Here is a 16302-nt window from a genome sequence, read left to right as displayed (position 1 = left end):
TGTGAAGCATACAACGTTAAACGATCTATATGATTCGCAGATTAGTTTAATAGAAGTGAATCGTACAATGGTAACGAATGAATACAAGACACGGATGACCACCAAATGGTCACCCCCAAGCCGGGCAACCACAGCGTGTATGTTGTGTTGACGGCGCTTTGTTACAAAGAGGCCACGATAACAAGCGCTAACTATTGATGTCATGTTCACAGAGATTTCTGTAGAAAGTATATTGTCAAATAAGACAGACGATCCTTCAGGCACTTGTGCAGCCTGAGAAATCTCAGACTCCAGCATAAGCCAAGCATTTGAATGAACAGGTGAAAATAAAGGGGATGAGGTTGGAATGATGAACATAAGACTTAGGAGAGTTGCCTGCACTTGCCAACGTCGGCGACCTGATTGAACTTGCATGCAATGTGCACGAAGCACTCAGTCGGCCCGGCCAAGACTTATGTAATTGCGTCGAGGTCCCTACTATTTAACCAAACACGATCGCCAACTTTAAAATAGGGTGCCATTATATAAATATGGCCCTTATTCTTTCATTAGCCTTTTTAGCATCGTTAGTTGCAGCCAAATCTGTCTCACAAGCCCTACGTAGATAAGAATATCGAAGGGACGCTGGCCATACATCGAATATAACAGGTATATCCCTCAGTTGTACCTCAATAGGTGGCGTCCGATTGTGATACTATAAAAGCCCGGCGTTCTGTTTGTCCGTCAACTAAATGATAATAGCCTTTCACAAGGCCTGAATCGAAAAGTTATAGAAAGTGGACCCCCTCTCTCAGATATGGGTAGTATCTGCACACATTGGGGGGGGGGGGGGAGGGGGGGAAGAGGAGGACATCAGTGGGGGCGACGGGCGAGGCATGACGCGCCGAGAAGCCCTCCGTAGGAGCTAGAATAAGAGACGGGCGTGGTACCGGCCTTTGTAGGTGCTTGCAAACAGCACTTGCCCCAGCAGTCTGTTAAAGGCTATCCGGGGGAACTTTGTTTGTCTTTGTTATGTGCGCGTGCGTGTGGCGTTCCCTCAGCACGCAGAAGCTGATGCAGATTGCCTACCAAGTGCTGGAAGGCCTTGAGAACCTCAATGGCCGAGGCATCGACCACGCCGCGATATCTCCACACAACATCCTCCTCACCATGCAGGTCGGGCTCCTCTCCTCCGATGGAGGCCTCTAAAACTCTTTAAGTGCAGCAACGTCAGAGCGTGCTCTCAGGGCTATGAGGTTCGCAATGGCCTTCTCCCTCGTCGCGTCGTAACACCGTCGATTTGGAGGGAACGACAGGCGGACGTTCGTGAGCTATATCACGATGGCTTGGTCTCAGTGGTACGTGTTCTATGTCTGTCGGCTGTGGTTTTTGGAACCCAGGCACATGATCTTTGTTTTTGAAGAATCAAAGAATGATGATTGTTAGCGTTTTAAAGCGTTGGCATTTCTGCAATAAAGTCCCAGACTTCTGGCATTATGGAGCCTGCAACGTGGCCTCATGCCCAGTCTAGGAGTTATCGTCCTGGGAGAGAAACCGCAAACGAAAAGCAGCTCATCTTGTACATCCTTTCCCGTTATGCATGACAGACGCAAGTTCTCTTATTCAGATGGTGTGGCTGTTGCAGCAGAAAAACTTGAGAAATAATTATAATCTCTAAATGATGAGAAAACCCCTCAACAGAAAAATGTGCGCAAGCCAGCACACAAAGATGTGCGTTGCGTGTACTGAAGATGTCCGCCTTATCCCAACCACCAGGCCCCAACGTGTGGCCATCTTGTTAGACCACTGACTCAAAAGAGTTGAGAACATGTGGCCATCCCGATGGGCAGCAGAGACAAGTTTTTTGTAGTCATTAGGATACATCAGTACAGTACGGTCATCAATGTTTGCTCCTGCCATATGTAAATAATGTAAATAATTACGAGTTTTTTGTTAATCGCAGTGCCCGCTGTGTACAGGGAGACGTGAAGCTGGCCAAGTTTGGGATTTACTACATGACCAACGGTGGCACAGCTGTGGATTTTCCCATCGGGTGAGCTCACACTGCCGCGTGTACCCTACGGGCGACGGGGCGGCGCCAGCTGGAGCCGCACCAGTGCCACCTCTCTCCGACACGCAGATCCCCATCGCACTGAGGGAATCCGTTTAATTGTTAATTCGTCATCAGCCAAGATATCTTCCAATGCTGCACAAAGGCCTCCCCAACCCATCAACATCCCTCACAGTCTTGCAATACAACAGTCCATCTCGCACCTGCACACGAATTGACTCGATCACTCCATCTGTGTCGTTCGACATATTTTAGGTGTTTTCCTTCCTTTGGCTGCCGCTCCGCCTTTAGTCTCATGCCCTCTGTGATCCATCAATAGTCTCTAAAGCGCTGGATTATAGCCACCTGCCACAGCACCCTGCCTGTGTGTGTGTGCTGTGGAAATCAACATGTATCACAGATGTCCAGTAGGGGCGGGTCATTGACTATATGTACTCCGTGCAATTTCCACCGAGTACACGGGATGGCTCTCTCTTGGTCATCCATGCCATGTATACTCATGATCTGTTAATTTCTGCTCACTCTGAGAAGGAATTTGGTTTGCTACTGCTCAACTTGTTGTGTGCCACTAAGAGATAGGGCCTTACCATCAGCCCCACAAAAGCAAAGTACCTGCCTGGGTATTTTATGTCATCAAATACTCCACTCATGGAGAGTGAAGGGGGGAGTATTTGTGGAGAGAGTAGAGAAGTTTCCATCCTTGTGCAGTGTGCTTATGACCAGCTCCGGTTTGGCAGCAGAGGTCTCACTCCATAATGCTACTTAGAAACTACTGGACCTATCACACCACATGAAGATCCTCTTCTCTCTTTGCTTGCCAAAACATTGAGCATGTTTAAAGGAACATCAGCTCCAGTTTGAAACATTTAACCAGACTGGATTGTGTAAGGAGCTCACAGAACCTTGAAAGATCTGGTCACACTACCATCGGTGAGCTCTTCCGGCAGGCGAGAATGCATTGGCTGGATCATGTAGCTCACATGCCCAGCCACCGCATACTCGGCAGCTTCTGTTTGGCTGGATAGAGGGGTCTAAACATGTATGGTATGAGCCAGAGAAGAGATGGGCTGATTTGGTACAAAAGGATGTGGAGCTGATCAGCCTGGCCGATGATTGGTACCAGCAGTGTCAAGATAGGCCTCTGTGGAGGAAGCACGTGAAGGACGCTCCTGGGAAGTTGAAGGCATTCTTCCTCCAACAACAATGGAAAGCAGAGGAGTGACGCTCACACCAACGAGCGGAGCACCGGGCAGCTAAAATGTAGCAAGCTGGTACAGTAGGGAGTACAGCCGGTACATCGGCCAGTCATCTCAGTCAGCCAACCCATGGTACCTGGGTTTGTCCCGTGACCTCCTGTTAGCGAGCCTTAGACACATGGCCTCAAAGTGCACCTGGCCTGGCAAAGTTGCTGTAGTGACGTCACCGTCACTTAGTGGCGAATGGCAGGCATTGGTATTTGTGTGCGTGTTTATAGTCCCAACAATCTATTAAGGCTATACGGGGGATCTTTGTGTGTGTGTTTATGGTGATGGATGCAGTGAGCCGTCATACATGGCCCCGGAGGTGGTGGCTCAAGGCCCCGCGAGGCACGGTGAGAAACGAGCTCCGATCGGTCCCAAGAGTGACGTGTGGTCCCTGGGCATCATCCTGCTACAGCTGTGGCTGGTGAGTGTTGCTGCTGTCCAGCTGGTGAGCTCACACACACACACACCAGCTTACCGGGTGGTGAGTATTGCTGTTGTGCAGCTGGTGAGCTCACACACACACACCAGCTTACCGGGTGGTGAGTGTTACTTCTGTGCAGAGCTCACACACACACGTGCCAGCTCACCAGGTGGTGAGTATTGCTGTTGTGCAGCTGGTGAGCTCACACACACACCAGCTCACCAGGTGGTGAGTATTGCTGTTGTGCAGCTGGTGAGCTCACACACACACACACACCAGCTTACCGGGTGGTGAGTGTTACTTCTGTGCAGAGCTCACACACACACGTGCCAGCTCACCAGGTGGTGAGTATTGCTGTTGTGCAGCTGGTGAGCTCACACACACACCAGCTCACCAGGTGGTGAGTATTGCTGTTGTGCAGCTGGTGAGCTCACACACACACCAGCTCACCAGGTGGTGAGTATTGCTGTTGTGCAGCTGGTGAGCTCACACACACACCAGCTTACAGGGTGATGAGTGTTACTTCTGTGCAGAGCTCGCACACACAAGTGCCAGCTCACCAGGTGGTTAGTATTGCTGTTGTGCAGCTGGTGAGCTCACACACACGCGCCAGCTTACCAGGTGGTGAGTATTTCTGCTGTGCAGCTGGTGAGCTCACACACACACCAGCTTACCGGGTGGTGAGTGTTACTTCTGTGCAGAGCTCACACACACACGTGCCAGCTCACCAGGTGGTGAGTATTGCTGTTGTGCAGCTGGTGAGCTCACACACACACCAGCTCACCAGGTGGTGAGTATTGCTGTTGTGCAGCTGATGAGCTCACACACACACCAGCTTACCGGGTGGTGAGTGTTGCTGCTGTGCAGCTGGTGAGCTCACACACACGCGCCAGCTTACCAGATGGTGAGTATTGCTGTTGTGCAGCTGGTGAGCTCACACACACACCAGCTTACCGGGTGGTGAGTGTTACTTCTGTGCAGCTGGTGAGCCCATACACACATCACCTCACTGGGTAGTAAGTGTTGTTTCTGTTGTTCAGCTGGTGAGCTCACACACACACACACTAGCTCACTGGGTGTAGAGTGCAGTGACAACCAACCGTGATATCAGATTTACATTACACATATCTTGATTTTAATTAATTACGTCAATTTTGCCTGGGTAATCCTAACTTGACACAATCTATACAAGTTGTATTTACAAGAAAGAAACAATTGATATGTATATGGATCGGTGTATGAACATGCAACTAAATATTTTGGTAAAAAAAAAGTGAAATGTGTGAGCACCACAGGTCAGCAGTGTCACTCTGCGTGGCGTCTCCTGTGCAGTAAATTGGCCGAGTGCGGTCTTATGGCCTGGGTGGTGTTCGCCTTGCTTTGATTGTATTGATCAGAATCAGAATCTTTATTTATCCTGGAGAGATCCGATGAGCTACAGTGAGGGAAAAAAATATTTGATCCCCTGCTGATTTTGTGCGTTTGCCCACTGATAAAGAAATGATCAGTCTATAATTGTAATGGTAGGTTTATTTGAACAGTGAGAGACAGAATAACAACAACAAAAAATCCAGAAAAATGCATGTCAAAAATGTTATAATTTGATTTGCATTTTAATGAAGGAAATAAGTATTTGACCCCCTCTCAATCAGAAAGATTTTTGGCTCCCAGGTGTCTTTTATACAGGTAACGAGCTGAGATTAGGAGCACACTCTTAAAGGCAGTGCTCCTAATCTCAGCTTGTTACCTGTATAAAAGGCACCTGTCCACAGAAGCAATCAATCAATCAGATTCCAAACTCTCCACCATGGCCAAGACCAAAGAACTCTCCAAGGATGTCATGGACAAGATTGTAGACCTACACAAGGCTGGAATGGGCTACAAGACCATTGCCAAGCAGCTTGGTGAGAAGGTGACAACAGTTGGTGCGATTATTCGCAAATGGAAGAAACACAAAAGAACTGTCAATCTTCCTCGGCCTGGGGCTCCATGATAGATCTCACCTCGTGGAGTTGCAATGATCATGAGGAATGGTGAGGAATCAGCCCAGAACTACACGGGAGGATCTTGTCAATGATCTCAAGGCAGCTGGGGCCATAGTCACCAAGAAAACAATTGGTAACACACTATGCCGTGAAGGACTGAAATCCTGCAGCGTCCGCAAGGTCCCCCTGCTCAAGAAAGCACATATACATGCCCGTCTGAAGTTTGCCAAAAAGGGTTTTGCCACCAAGTACTAAGTCATGTTTTGCAGAGGGGTCAAATACTTATTTCCCTCATTAAAATGCAAATCAATTTATAACATTTTTGACATGTGTTTTTCTGGATTTTTTTGTTCTTATTCTGTCTCTGACTCTTCAAATAAACCTACCATTAAAATTAAAGACTGATCATTACTTTGTCAGTGGGCAAACGTACAAAATCAGCAGGGGATGAAATACTTTTTTCCCTCACTTTATGAAGCTCTTTTTCGCAGATGTCCAGTAGGGGCGAGTTAGAAATTTACAATAATAAACAATCCAAAAACATTCTAGGATTGAAATTTATAGGAAAGGTAAACAAATAACTAAAAAACTAAATAAAATAAAAACTTTTATTTTACCAGGTAAAGCCTAATGAGCTATGCGTTCGGTCGGTGTCTGCTGGACTGTCAGCCGTGTTCATATGCATATAGACGCACGTGACACAAACAAGCGTCACTTCTGTGAATATAAGTGGGAACTTGGATGAACCACAAAATTTAAAAGATTCATACCAAGCCTATGTATCCAGTTGTCACTGACGGTTATGACTGGCTTTGTGTTACAGGGTGAAAAACTGTGGCCCAGAGCGAGCATCGCGGAGAAGATGAAGGCGATTGTAAAACTAGGTGGTTATTCTTAAAGGTTTTCCTTACTACTGGAACGTGAGAATGGCTGTTGGTTGTTTGGGGAGACTCATCGTGATGGTCGGTCGCTTGCTGTGTCGCCGAGTGAGAACGGTGGGATCGGGCATCCTCAGTCAGCATAGCTGTGTCTAATCGGTTATTATTGACTCTATCGGGGGAGCGGTAGGGTAGTGGTTAGCGTGCTGTGAACCCAGCGACCCGAGTTCGATTCCTGCTAATAGCCACGAACACAAGTGACGATTATCTGAACTGGCCCTGGGCCTCCCCTAGATCGACTCAGCCTCAAATGAATACCTTGTGCAGTGTGTAAACATTACTACTAAGGAGACAAAAGCGGCCGGGTGTGGTGCTGGTGACCCACCCCCTCGTGTGCCGTGCCGGCCTTCATAGTTGCTCGCTAACAGCACTTGCTCCAACAATCTGTTAAGGCTACACGGGGGTCTTTGTTTGACTCTATGGTTTTGTTTGACTCACAAGAGGTTGCACCTCGGACATTATTAAAGTAAGAGGAACCCTTTCCCAGATGTTGTCACGACCAGAATTAATGTTTGAGAAATGGTCGGTTGATAGAACTGTGGGTGGATCAAGAGCAACCTCACACGCACAGCAGCAGGTTTTAAGATTATTGAAAGAGTTTAATCACCCTACCCATTTTTTTACCACCCAGCAACATAATATATCTCTTACAGTTGTATTCTACATACATTTTGTCACACGTCTTAAAGTGGAATTTACAATATGAAGGGTCATACCATGCTCCATCCCATCAATTCAAACACAACATGAGAGGGATGTGTTCATTGCTTGCTGTCTGAGCCTGCATTGGGCATGTCTTTGTATCTGTATATAACTGTGTGTGTGACGCTTGTGTGTGTGACGCCTGTGTGTGTGACGCCTGCAGGCTCTGAGCATGATGTGGTGGCTGCGATGCTGCGCGCTCACGGCGGCTCTCACTCAGCTGAGGTACAAGGCCTAGGCACTCTTCTTGCTCGACTTGCAAGCAGTACATACAGATAACCTCGTATATCAAGCACGGTCAATGCCCTGCACTGTTTGATATGAGTACAAGTAAAGTAGAGAAAGTTGTGTGAGGAATTCGTTAAGACAGGCATACCTCTTATTGCACTCTGGATGCATTCTATACGAAAGCACTATACGAAACATCGCTATAGGAATGGTTCCAGTGGACATGCCTTACCGACAGTGCTTTTGTTTACCTATTAATGATATATGAGGCCTTCATTAGGGCATCGGTAATAGCCTTATTAACGATACTATACTCAAATTAAATAATTTTATAAAATGAAAATTATACCTTTTAATGATAATGACATAAATATACTATAAGTTACACGCTCACCGGTACCGGTGCATTGAGGTCGGAGCTTGCGTAAATGCACGTTCCGCGGGAAGCATTCAAGGCTGGCGGGCGGAGGTGGGTGCTGATTGGCTCAACGGCAGCGCTCACCGCTTTCACTGGTTGGGCACGTGGCTCGGAGAAAAGATGGAGCGTCACGTGTTGCGGATTCTTGCGTGGGAATTTTCCGCGCAGGAATCTCGTGCAGGAACTTTCCTCCAGGACAAAGGGCATGATAAGGAAACAGTGCCAAAAGAGGCAGCGCTATAAGAAGTATGCCTCTATGTATGTATGTTGAACTTCTTCTGCACAGTAAGTAGCCAACCATGCAAGTTGGAGGTCTGGGGGAAGGACAGCAAACTAAACACAAAAAGCAGTCCTAAATAAATTAGCTTTAAATCTGGAAAATCATTTTAAAATGTTTGAGTTTTCAATCTGTTTGTGTATACAGTCACATGCAGGACTTACAGCAAGAGGATGAGAATGCTGACGATTGAATGGGGGCCTGCAGAGAGATTATGCCTCATAGCTCAAAGGCTTCGATTCCTGACTCGGGCGCCTTTGTGGAGTTTGTTCTCCCCCTCTTCTGCATGGATTTCCTCCAGGTTCTCCAGTTTCCTCCCATAGCTAAACATTTTCAGTATACAGCAAAAGCTCTGTTATCCAGCACCTTACCATCCTGAATGCTTGATTAACCGGCATCTGTCATAGACGGCAATACAAATCTTCCTTCACTTATCCGGAAACATTCCGACAGCCATCCAGCATCTTGCCGTGCGCTTATCATGAGTTTTTGTTTACGGAAGCTTCAGAATGCTGCCTAGTGGTGGCGCTAGTGGGCTCAATTTCCCGAATTGTAAACATCAGCCATTGTGACAATGTATTGCGGTATTCCTGACTTTATCACTAACCTCAGTAAAATAATACTCAATTTAGTATGTCATAGTTAAAATGTAGGCTTAGTTTAGTTATTGAAAAGTTTAATGTACTTGGAAAATTTGGTGAACCATAAGTATAACTCTCAGATAACTGGTATATTTGATTAACTGGCACCCTCCATTCCCCATGGATTACAGATAACAGAGCTTTTGCTTTATGAGACCTTTGCCAGTAACAAGATATAGTAATAGGTTTTACCCTTTTAACTGGCACAAAAAAAACTGACACCTTTATTCAAGGCATCATGTCTGTAATAACCACAACACAAGCAGTCAAAATGCAAACAAAAAGACAACTCTGATAATAATATGCACTGTCCTTGAATTTGATTGGTCCACACCCGAGACGGCTTTCTTTAGAGCCTAGTCTCCACTGGTGTTGGACCAGAAGACGCCAAAAGGCATACAACTCAACACCAGTGGAGACTAGGCTCTAAAGAAAGCCGTCTCGGGTGTGGACCAATCAAATTCAAGGACAGTGCATATTATTATGAGAGTTGTCTTTTTGTTTGCATTTTGACTGCTTGTGTTGTGGTTATTGCAGACATGATGCCTTGAATAAAGGTGTCAGTTTTTTGTTCCAGTTAAAAGGGTAAAACCTATCACTAGAGCTTTTGCTGTAAATAGTATTGGCCAAAACTTTCCGTTGCTGAAAAATCACCTGATAATGGCTCATTTAACAACATTGCCCCCTCCTGAAATAGTCTTGGGACGTGGTGAGACTTTCTTGGGTAAAGAGTCATCACAAAAACAAATGTCCCCTTTTGTGTGCCTCAACCCAGGGAGGATGGGGGACGCACTTGCGTTCCAGTTCGGTCATTGCGGTCAGTTCTGCTGATCACACCGTACCGTGCCATGGCCACTCTCTTCTGGGCCTTCTCACCGCAGTCACGGTGCCCCTCGCCATCAGTCTGCTCTGAATGGTTCATCCCGCTCGCTCGCAGTGGGTTACGATGTTAGGCAGTGCCCTCCTTGGCCCTCTGCTTGCTGACCGAGTCCTACAGCCGCCACCGCTGGAGAAGCACCAGTGTGACATAGTGAATGCTCATGACCCGCATTACCCACGTGACACGCGTGCATGGCCATACCCCAGCCAGTGCAAAAACATGGCTTTATTCCGAAAGAAGACTAGCACATGGAGTTATTTTATAATTGTCGTTACGCTCGTTTACCCAGGAAAAACCCGAGTCTCAAGACTCTTTTCCAGGAGTGTCCTGCCAAGATTTTTTTTGCAGAAGAGGGTGATGTTGCTGCTGTGTAATTTTTAAGAATTGGCATTTTTAGCCAACATCATACACTGAATGTTTTTCTTTAGCTATTGGAGGAAACCAGATAACCCGGAGGAAACTCACGCAGAACAGGAGGAGATCCTACAAACTCCACACAGAAATGCACCCGAGTCGGGAGTCGAACATAGACCTCTTCTTGCTGTGAGCACAAGTGATACCACTGCGTCGCCACCCTGCTGTCCATTGCTGTCAAATGGTTCACATCTCATTACTCACAGGCGTTACTAATTCACATTTGTGGTGATACACCCAGACAACGTTGGGACAGGGACGTGCAGAACTGAGATGCGTTGCCACACAAAGGTCCTTACAGAGCACCTGGAAGAGGATGCATGGAGAAACTGTGGTTCATCTGAGAATGTCTGCAGGTCCTCGGATCTGCCTGTTGGCAATACAGTATTGATGTGTGCCATGTTCCAGGATCTTCCCGAAGATCTGCGAAGTTTGCTGGGAAAATGCCTTGTGTTTTCCCCGAGAATAAGGTATTTAAACACAAAACTCACAATTATTCCCGTGGGTATATGGTTATTTTTTTGAAAAGCATCTTCTGTCACTGTGAATAACTTTGGTCCGTGCGAATCTCCTTTCCCGACTCACCTGTCTTCCTTCATGCCATCTCAATCTGGCTGTTCCTTTGTAGATATTTATTCAGCTGGGGTGCACAATTGTTTTTTGCGTCCAACCAGTGATGGCTAAAACCGCATGTGATGTTATGTATAGTGAACTGAGCAAAGGTCCGTTCTCATCCCCATTGATGAGAGTTCCATATTCCTTGGTGCCGGTGAATCTCCCCATACCACAGTCAATGTTCTACAGTGAAACAAATTTGGGCCCCTCTGGGACACCATTCTTCACTCGCCATGCCATTAGAGGTTTTTTTTTTTTATAATGATCTTATATAATGGTAGTAGTTACATTGGAGAAACCAAACGACATGTCTCGGACCGCATTCGTGAACACAAAGCAGGCCTTAAACACGGTAGGACCAACACCTCGGCCGTGGCAGATCACTGTTATAATTCAGTGGGTTCACATGACATTGACTCCTCAAAGACAGAGGTTCTTTGCAAGCCATCGGGCTACCATGAGAGATTCGTTCATGAGGCTATCCACATATACAAACACAGAGACAATTTTAACCGAGAAGATGGATTCTGGCTTAGCAATCATTGGAAGGATTTGATAAACCATTTCGGGTCTTAATTGATTGTTCACGCTTACGGTGGCTTTCAGACAGCATACATTAAATTTTCGTCTCCCCCCTCCTCTTTTCCGAACATATATGGACTCGTCCTTCTAAACAAATTGTCAAATCGCTATCCAGGTTGCCAACGCTTAAAAAGAAATAAATGCAAACAACGTTTTAAAATAAATAAATAAATAAATACAAACCGGCACTTCTTTCAAATGTTTCTTGCCTTTGTTTTTTTTCACACCTGATGATGACTGTTTGTGTTACAGTCGAAACGTCGTGATAATTTTATTGTTTAATATATATTTTATTGTTTCCCTTCAACGTGACTTTACCGAAAGAACCAAGAATATGATCTTATCCACATTTATATAGCGCCTTTATCCAAGGTGCTTTACAGCAATTATAAAAATGGTACCTTTGAAAAGCGGGTTGAGGTAAAGAGTGTGGTTCTTAAACAAAATAGTGGTGGAGTTATGGTGATAGTTGGAAGAGCAGTGGGGAGAGGTTAGGAAGTAGTTGGGGTAGGGCTGGGCATAGCTTGGGTACTGGGGCATGGAGTAACAGCAGGGGTAGTGATAGGGGTTGTGATAGAAGTGTGATAGGGGTAGGGCTGGTCGTGGCGGGGGCAGGGAGTAGAAGTAGGATGGGCGAAGAGATGGGGGTTGTTTTAAGGTGGAGCGGAAGCAGGTTATAGTGAAGATGATCGTTTAATGTGCAGGGGGAGTTGGTTCCTGTGAAGGGCAGCAAGAAGGGAGAAAGGACGAGAGGGCGAGACTGTGGCGCAGGGCGAGGGAGGCACAGAGAGAGAGAGGGATCGAAGAGGGCGGGATGGAATCGTAGGAAGAAATCAGAGAAACTAAATTGGGTAGGGCAAGATCATGGAGGGATGTTTCGACGAGTTGAAATCTTAAACAGACACAGTGATAGTAGACAGCCAGTGGAGTTGGGAAAGTAGGGCAAAAGTGTGGGAATTGTGGGGAAGGTTAAAAATTATCTGAGCCGAGGCATGTTATATCTGCTGTTGGAGAGGAGTGAAGGCGTGGGCAGGAAGGCCTTGAGTTGCAGTAGTCGAGCTGAGTGAAAACGGGGGAGCGAACCAGGGGTTTAGCAGCAAAGAAAGCGTTGAGGGGACGGATTTTGCGAATGTTGAATAGGTGAAAGCGGCAAGTGCGGTAGTGGCAGAGATGTGGTTGGAGAGGGAGAGGTCAAGGATGGCCCCAAGATTGCGAGCAGAGGAGACAGGAGTGAGGCAGATGGGAGGGAATGAGATGGTAGGGGCAGGGTGGAGGGGAGCAGGGAGAAGGGATTTCTGTTTTGGTAAGATTCATGGAGAGGTAGTGGTGTGACTTCCAGGATTAGACTGTGACGAAGCAGTCGGAAATGCAAGAGGCAAGGGCAGACAAGGGCATGGAGGAAAAGGAAATGACAATCTGGGTGTCAAAGAAGTGATGGGGAAAGTTAGATGAAGAAACGACAACTTACAGAAGTGAGATGAAAAGGGAGAATAGCAAATAACCTAGGACAGAGACCCTTGGGGGACACCCAGCAGTGAGTGATGGGGGAGGGAGGGGAGGTGGAGTGGTTGAAAGAAACAGGAAGTGCATGTCGAGTGATGAGACTGGAGCCAGGACAGGGGTGTGCAGGAGATGCCGAGACTGGAGAGGGTGGTGAGGAGCATGAGGTGATCAGCTGTATCGCAGGCTGAGGAAAGATCAATGAGAATAAGGATTGAGGAGAGGCCAGAATGGGCAGAGTTTTCTCTATGATTCTGTACAGTGAGGAGGGCAGTTTAAGTAGAACGGGAGGAATCCTGCTTGGATTTGAGGGTGAAGAGAATTAGATGAGATGTAGCGAACCAGTGCTCTTTAAAGTTGCTCTTTTGGAATAGCCATGGCGAGTGCTGCTCTTTTTGCCTCTCATGTTAGAGGCATCCTCCAACATGAGAGGCTATCCTGAAAGAGCAGCTTTTAAGAACATTTCTCGTACATCGAGCTGTGAAAACCATCATTTCATAGAGCGAGTCATCTTTGATTCCAATGTGGGGTTGTGCATCACATGCTGTAGCTGTGCTGACCGAGCCCCCGTTGCGTCTGGCTGTGCCTGGACAGGCCGACAGCGGCTGAGCTCTTGTCGAGCGCCGTCTTCTCCGAGGTGGCGTCATTAATGGAGCCGTCGCCAAGGCCTCCTGTCACCCTCTTCTCCCCCGGCTTGCGCAGCGAACACCTCCTGCTGTCTCCACTTGGTGAGTGTGCACCTGGTGAAGCTGGGCTACCATGTGACATCCTCGTGCTGTTAGGCATGAAGTACAGCCAGCTGGCGCATTTCGTCCTGTGGGCGTGTTCGGCACTGCGGAGATTACGAGCTTTGGGAGGGACTGTAGCGGTGTTGAAATATAGTGCACTGGGCTGTTTCGATTGAAAAGAATTAGACATCATAGCCAATTATCCCATTTCTACCAGCACTTCATTCTGCAAGAGCCTGTAGATGTTGTTAGAAAGTTAACATTCAACCTCCAAGGTGTGCTCTTCCAGTGTTCTACCACCTGGCATGAGATCTTCCTTTTGGTCGCGAACCCATGTGCCACTCGAGTGCCTGTCTCACCAACCTGCCCTCCTCTGTCATGCACACGTTCCACACCCATTGCAACTTCTTTTAGCTGATGACGGCGACGACACGTCACCATGCTCTGTTGGTCAGCTACAAACCCAGTGACCCGAGTTCTATTCCTGCTCATGGCGAACACCAGTGATGATTATCTGAATCAGTCCTGAACCTCCCCTAGGTCGATTCAGACTCAAATGAGTACCTGGTGCGGTGTATAAACATCGCCACTGGGGAGACAAAGGCGGCTGGGCGTGGTGCTGGTCACGCGCATCCCCTCATGTGCCGTACTGGCCTTTATAGGTGCTTGCTAACAGCACTTCCCCCAACAGTATGTTAAGGCTATAGTGTTGATGGGGGATCTTTGTATTTCTACTCTAGAGGAGCAAGAGGACGATGATGATGATGACCGTCTGGCAGAGAGGACTCTGGACGAAGTGTACTACCTGTGGACGCTGGCAGGCGGGGACCTGGAGAGGGAGCTGACCAACTCTGGCATCATTAAGTCGAAACCACCCATCTGCACCCTGCCCAAGTAAGAGTCTCAGGGTTGCAGGCTGTGTGAGGATTGGAGAGTGATGAAGGCTGGTGTCAGGGCAGCCCCGTGGCATATTGTACCATTGTAGGGAGTTTGGTAGTCAATGGTGTGTTCTTATGAGTTTCACTTGTCATGTGGGTCGGAGGTCTTTGTTATTGTTGTTTGCTTGGGCTGTACGTGTCCTTGGAACGTTTATCAACACTGGCTTCACGTATTGCCTCTGTGGTGTAGTGAGCAGACACTGCCAATGCATGTCGCCACTGTACTGTATTCCAGGATTTTATTTTTTCTAAGCGATTAACAAACTATGCAAATGAACACTAAATACAAATAGTTTAAAAGCAGCAAATATAAGCAGCAAAAAACATCCTATTAATTATTGATACTCATTACAAAATAAACATATACAGGAAAACCTCTTCATTTGTGGATTTTTGCTAAATTAGATTATTTGCTGTTTGATATTTGCATATTTGTGTAGCGGCATCGTTGAGCGCTGTGTGCGATTGCCATTCCTTATAGCCTGTAATAACGGCCTCGAGTCAACAGGGGGCAGAAGGGAGGCTGATGGAGATGAGTGAGACCGTTGGGCCAAGGTAACCCACAGGGTAGCTCGGGACCAGGCCCCTCTAGACGGTTCCAGAAGGGAGGAGTGGGTAGGGGCGGAGTGAGACGGGAACCGGTATAAAAGCCGAACCCCTGAACGGGACCGGGAGTTGTCGTCCACTCGAAGATGAAGAGGCTGCCCTGAAGACTGCCCTGAAGATGGCCCTGAAGACCTAGGAGCCAGAGCCGGACCCGAGGACCTTGGCTGGGTCGGGTCCGAGCAGCCTGGCTGATAGGACCCGAGGACCTTGGCTGGGTTGGGTCAGATAGCCTCCCTAGACCCCGATAGCAGAGGACCCTATAGACATTAGTCCCGAATGTATAGGGCATGCCAGTGAGGAGTATATACCTCCCTAGTGTAGCGGGTGGAAGGGGCCGTACACTGTATCGCTATTGGAAAATAAACATGTTGCCTCCAAGAGAGGTCTCCCTCTAGTTTGTACTCACTACACTTGTGTAATGAGATAGTGACATCTACTGGTTGGAAAAGGGAAGCACGGGTACAGGCACCACTATAAACATCCAATCCCCAAAGGGAGAGGTATCTGGGCGAAAGGTGAAGGGGGGGGCCAGCCAAGAAACTCCGAGAACCGGCTAGAAAGTTCCACGAGAGGGCGTGGCCGGAGGCGGAGCCTAGCCGCGTCTGCGGCAATATAAGCGGAGGTGGAGGAGGACTCGGGGTCGGTGTGTAGAGTCTTGGGTCCGCTGCTCGCTGTCATCTCTCTCCGTCGTTCGGTCACGTGGCGGATCTCCTGCAGAGCTTCACCGCCCTCCCCGGCACGCCGTCAGCCAGCGGCGAGACCGGGAATGGACGGGCGGAACCCGCCGTGTGATCAACCGTGTGTGTAGTCTGTAGAACGTAATAGTTTACTTGGAGAGGAAGCCGATAACGTTGGCCTGTGCTGTGCCCGTTCGTGGAAGAAAGAAGAGTACCCTCTACACGACGTGTCGCGGAAGTCACTCATTACACTTGCTTAATTTTCGCACCTTTATGTTTCCACTATTCGCGATTTGGCAACCTTGCACCATGGAGGAGGGGTACTGTACTTGTGCAGTATAGTCGCGGATTGTGGCCAATGTGTGCAGTACAGTAGTGGATTGTGGTCCATTTGCTCATGCAAGCCATTCTGGCAGTTGTGCCACGATCCACAAGCTTTTACTGTTCCAAGTGATTAA

General features: G+C 47.7%; 1 protein-coding gene across 4 annotated transcripts in view; it reads left to right on the top strand.

Annotated features, from left to right (window-relative positions):
- TBCK (TBC1 domain containing kinase) overlaps positions 1 to 16302 on the top strand; it is a 53306-nt gene that overhangs the window by 3443 nt on the left and 33561 nt on the right. For all 4 annotated transcript variants that reach the window (XM_032955088.2, XM_032955089.2, XM_076067546.1 and 1 more), the window contains exons 4-11: positions 1041 to 1155; positions 1959 to 2032; positions 3589 to 3715; positions 6524 to 6584; positions 7504 to 7565; positions 10607 to 10668; positions 13490 to 13623; positions 14364 to 14517. In XM_032955088.2, coding sequence (XP_032810979.1) covers positions 1041 to 1155; positions 1959 to 2032; positions 3589 to 3715; positions 6524 to 6584; positions 7504 to 7565; positions 10607 to 10668; positions 13490 to 13623; positions 14364 to 14517 — 789 coding nt within the window. The remainder of the gene's footprint in view (positions 1 to 1040; positions 1156 to 1958; positions 2033 to 3588; positions 3716 to 6523; positions 6585 to 7503; positions 7566 to 10606; positions 10669 to 13489; positions 13624 to 14363; positions 14518 to 16302) is intronic.

The sequence above is a fragment of the Petromyzon marinus genome, chromosome 16, assembly GCF_048934315.1.
Source record: "Petromyzon marinus isolate PM22_M1 ecotype Great Lakes invasive population chromosome 16, UKy_Petmar_22M1.pri1.0, whole genome shotgun sequence".
Lineage (NCBI taxonomy): Eukaryota > Metazoa > Chordata > Hyperoartia > Petromyzontiformes > Petromyzontidae > Petromyzon > Petromyzon marinus.
The sequence above is the reverse complement of the archived record's forward strand: the minus strand, read 5'-3'. Positions and strand labels throughout refer to the sequence as shown.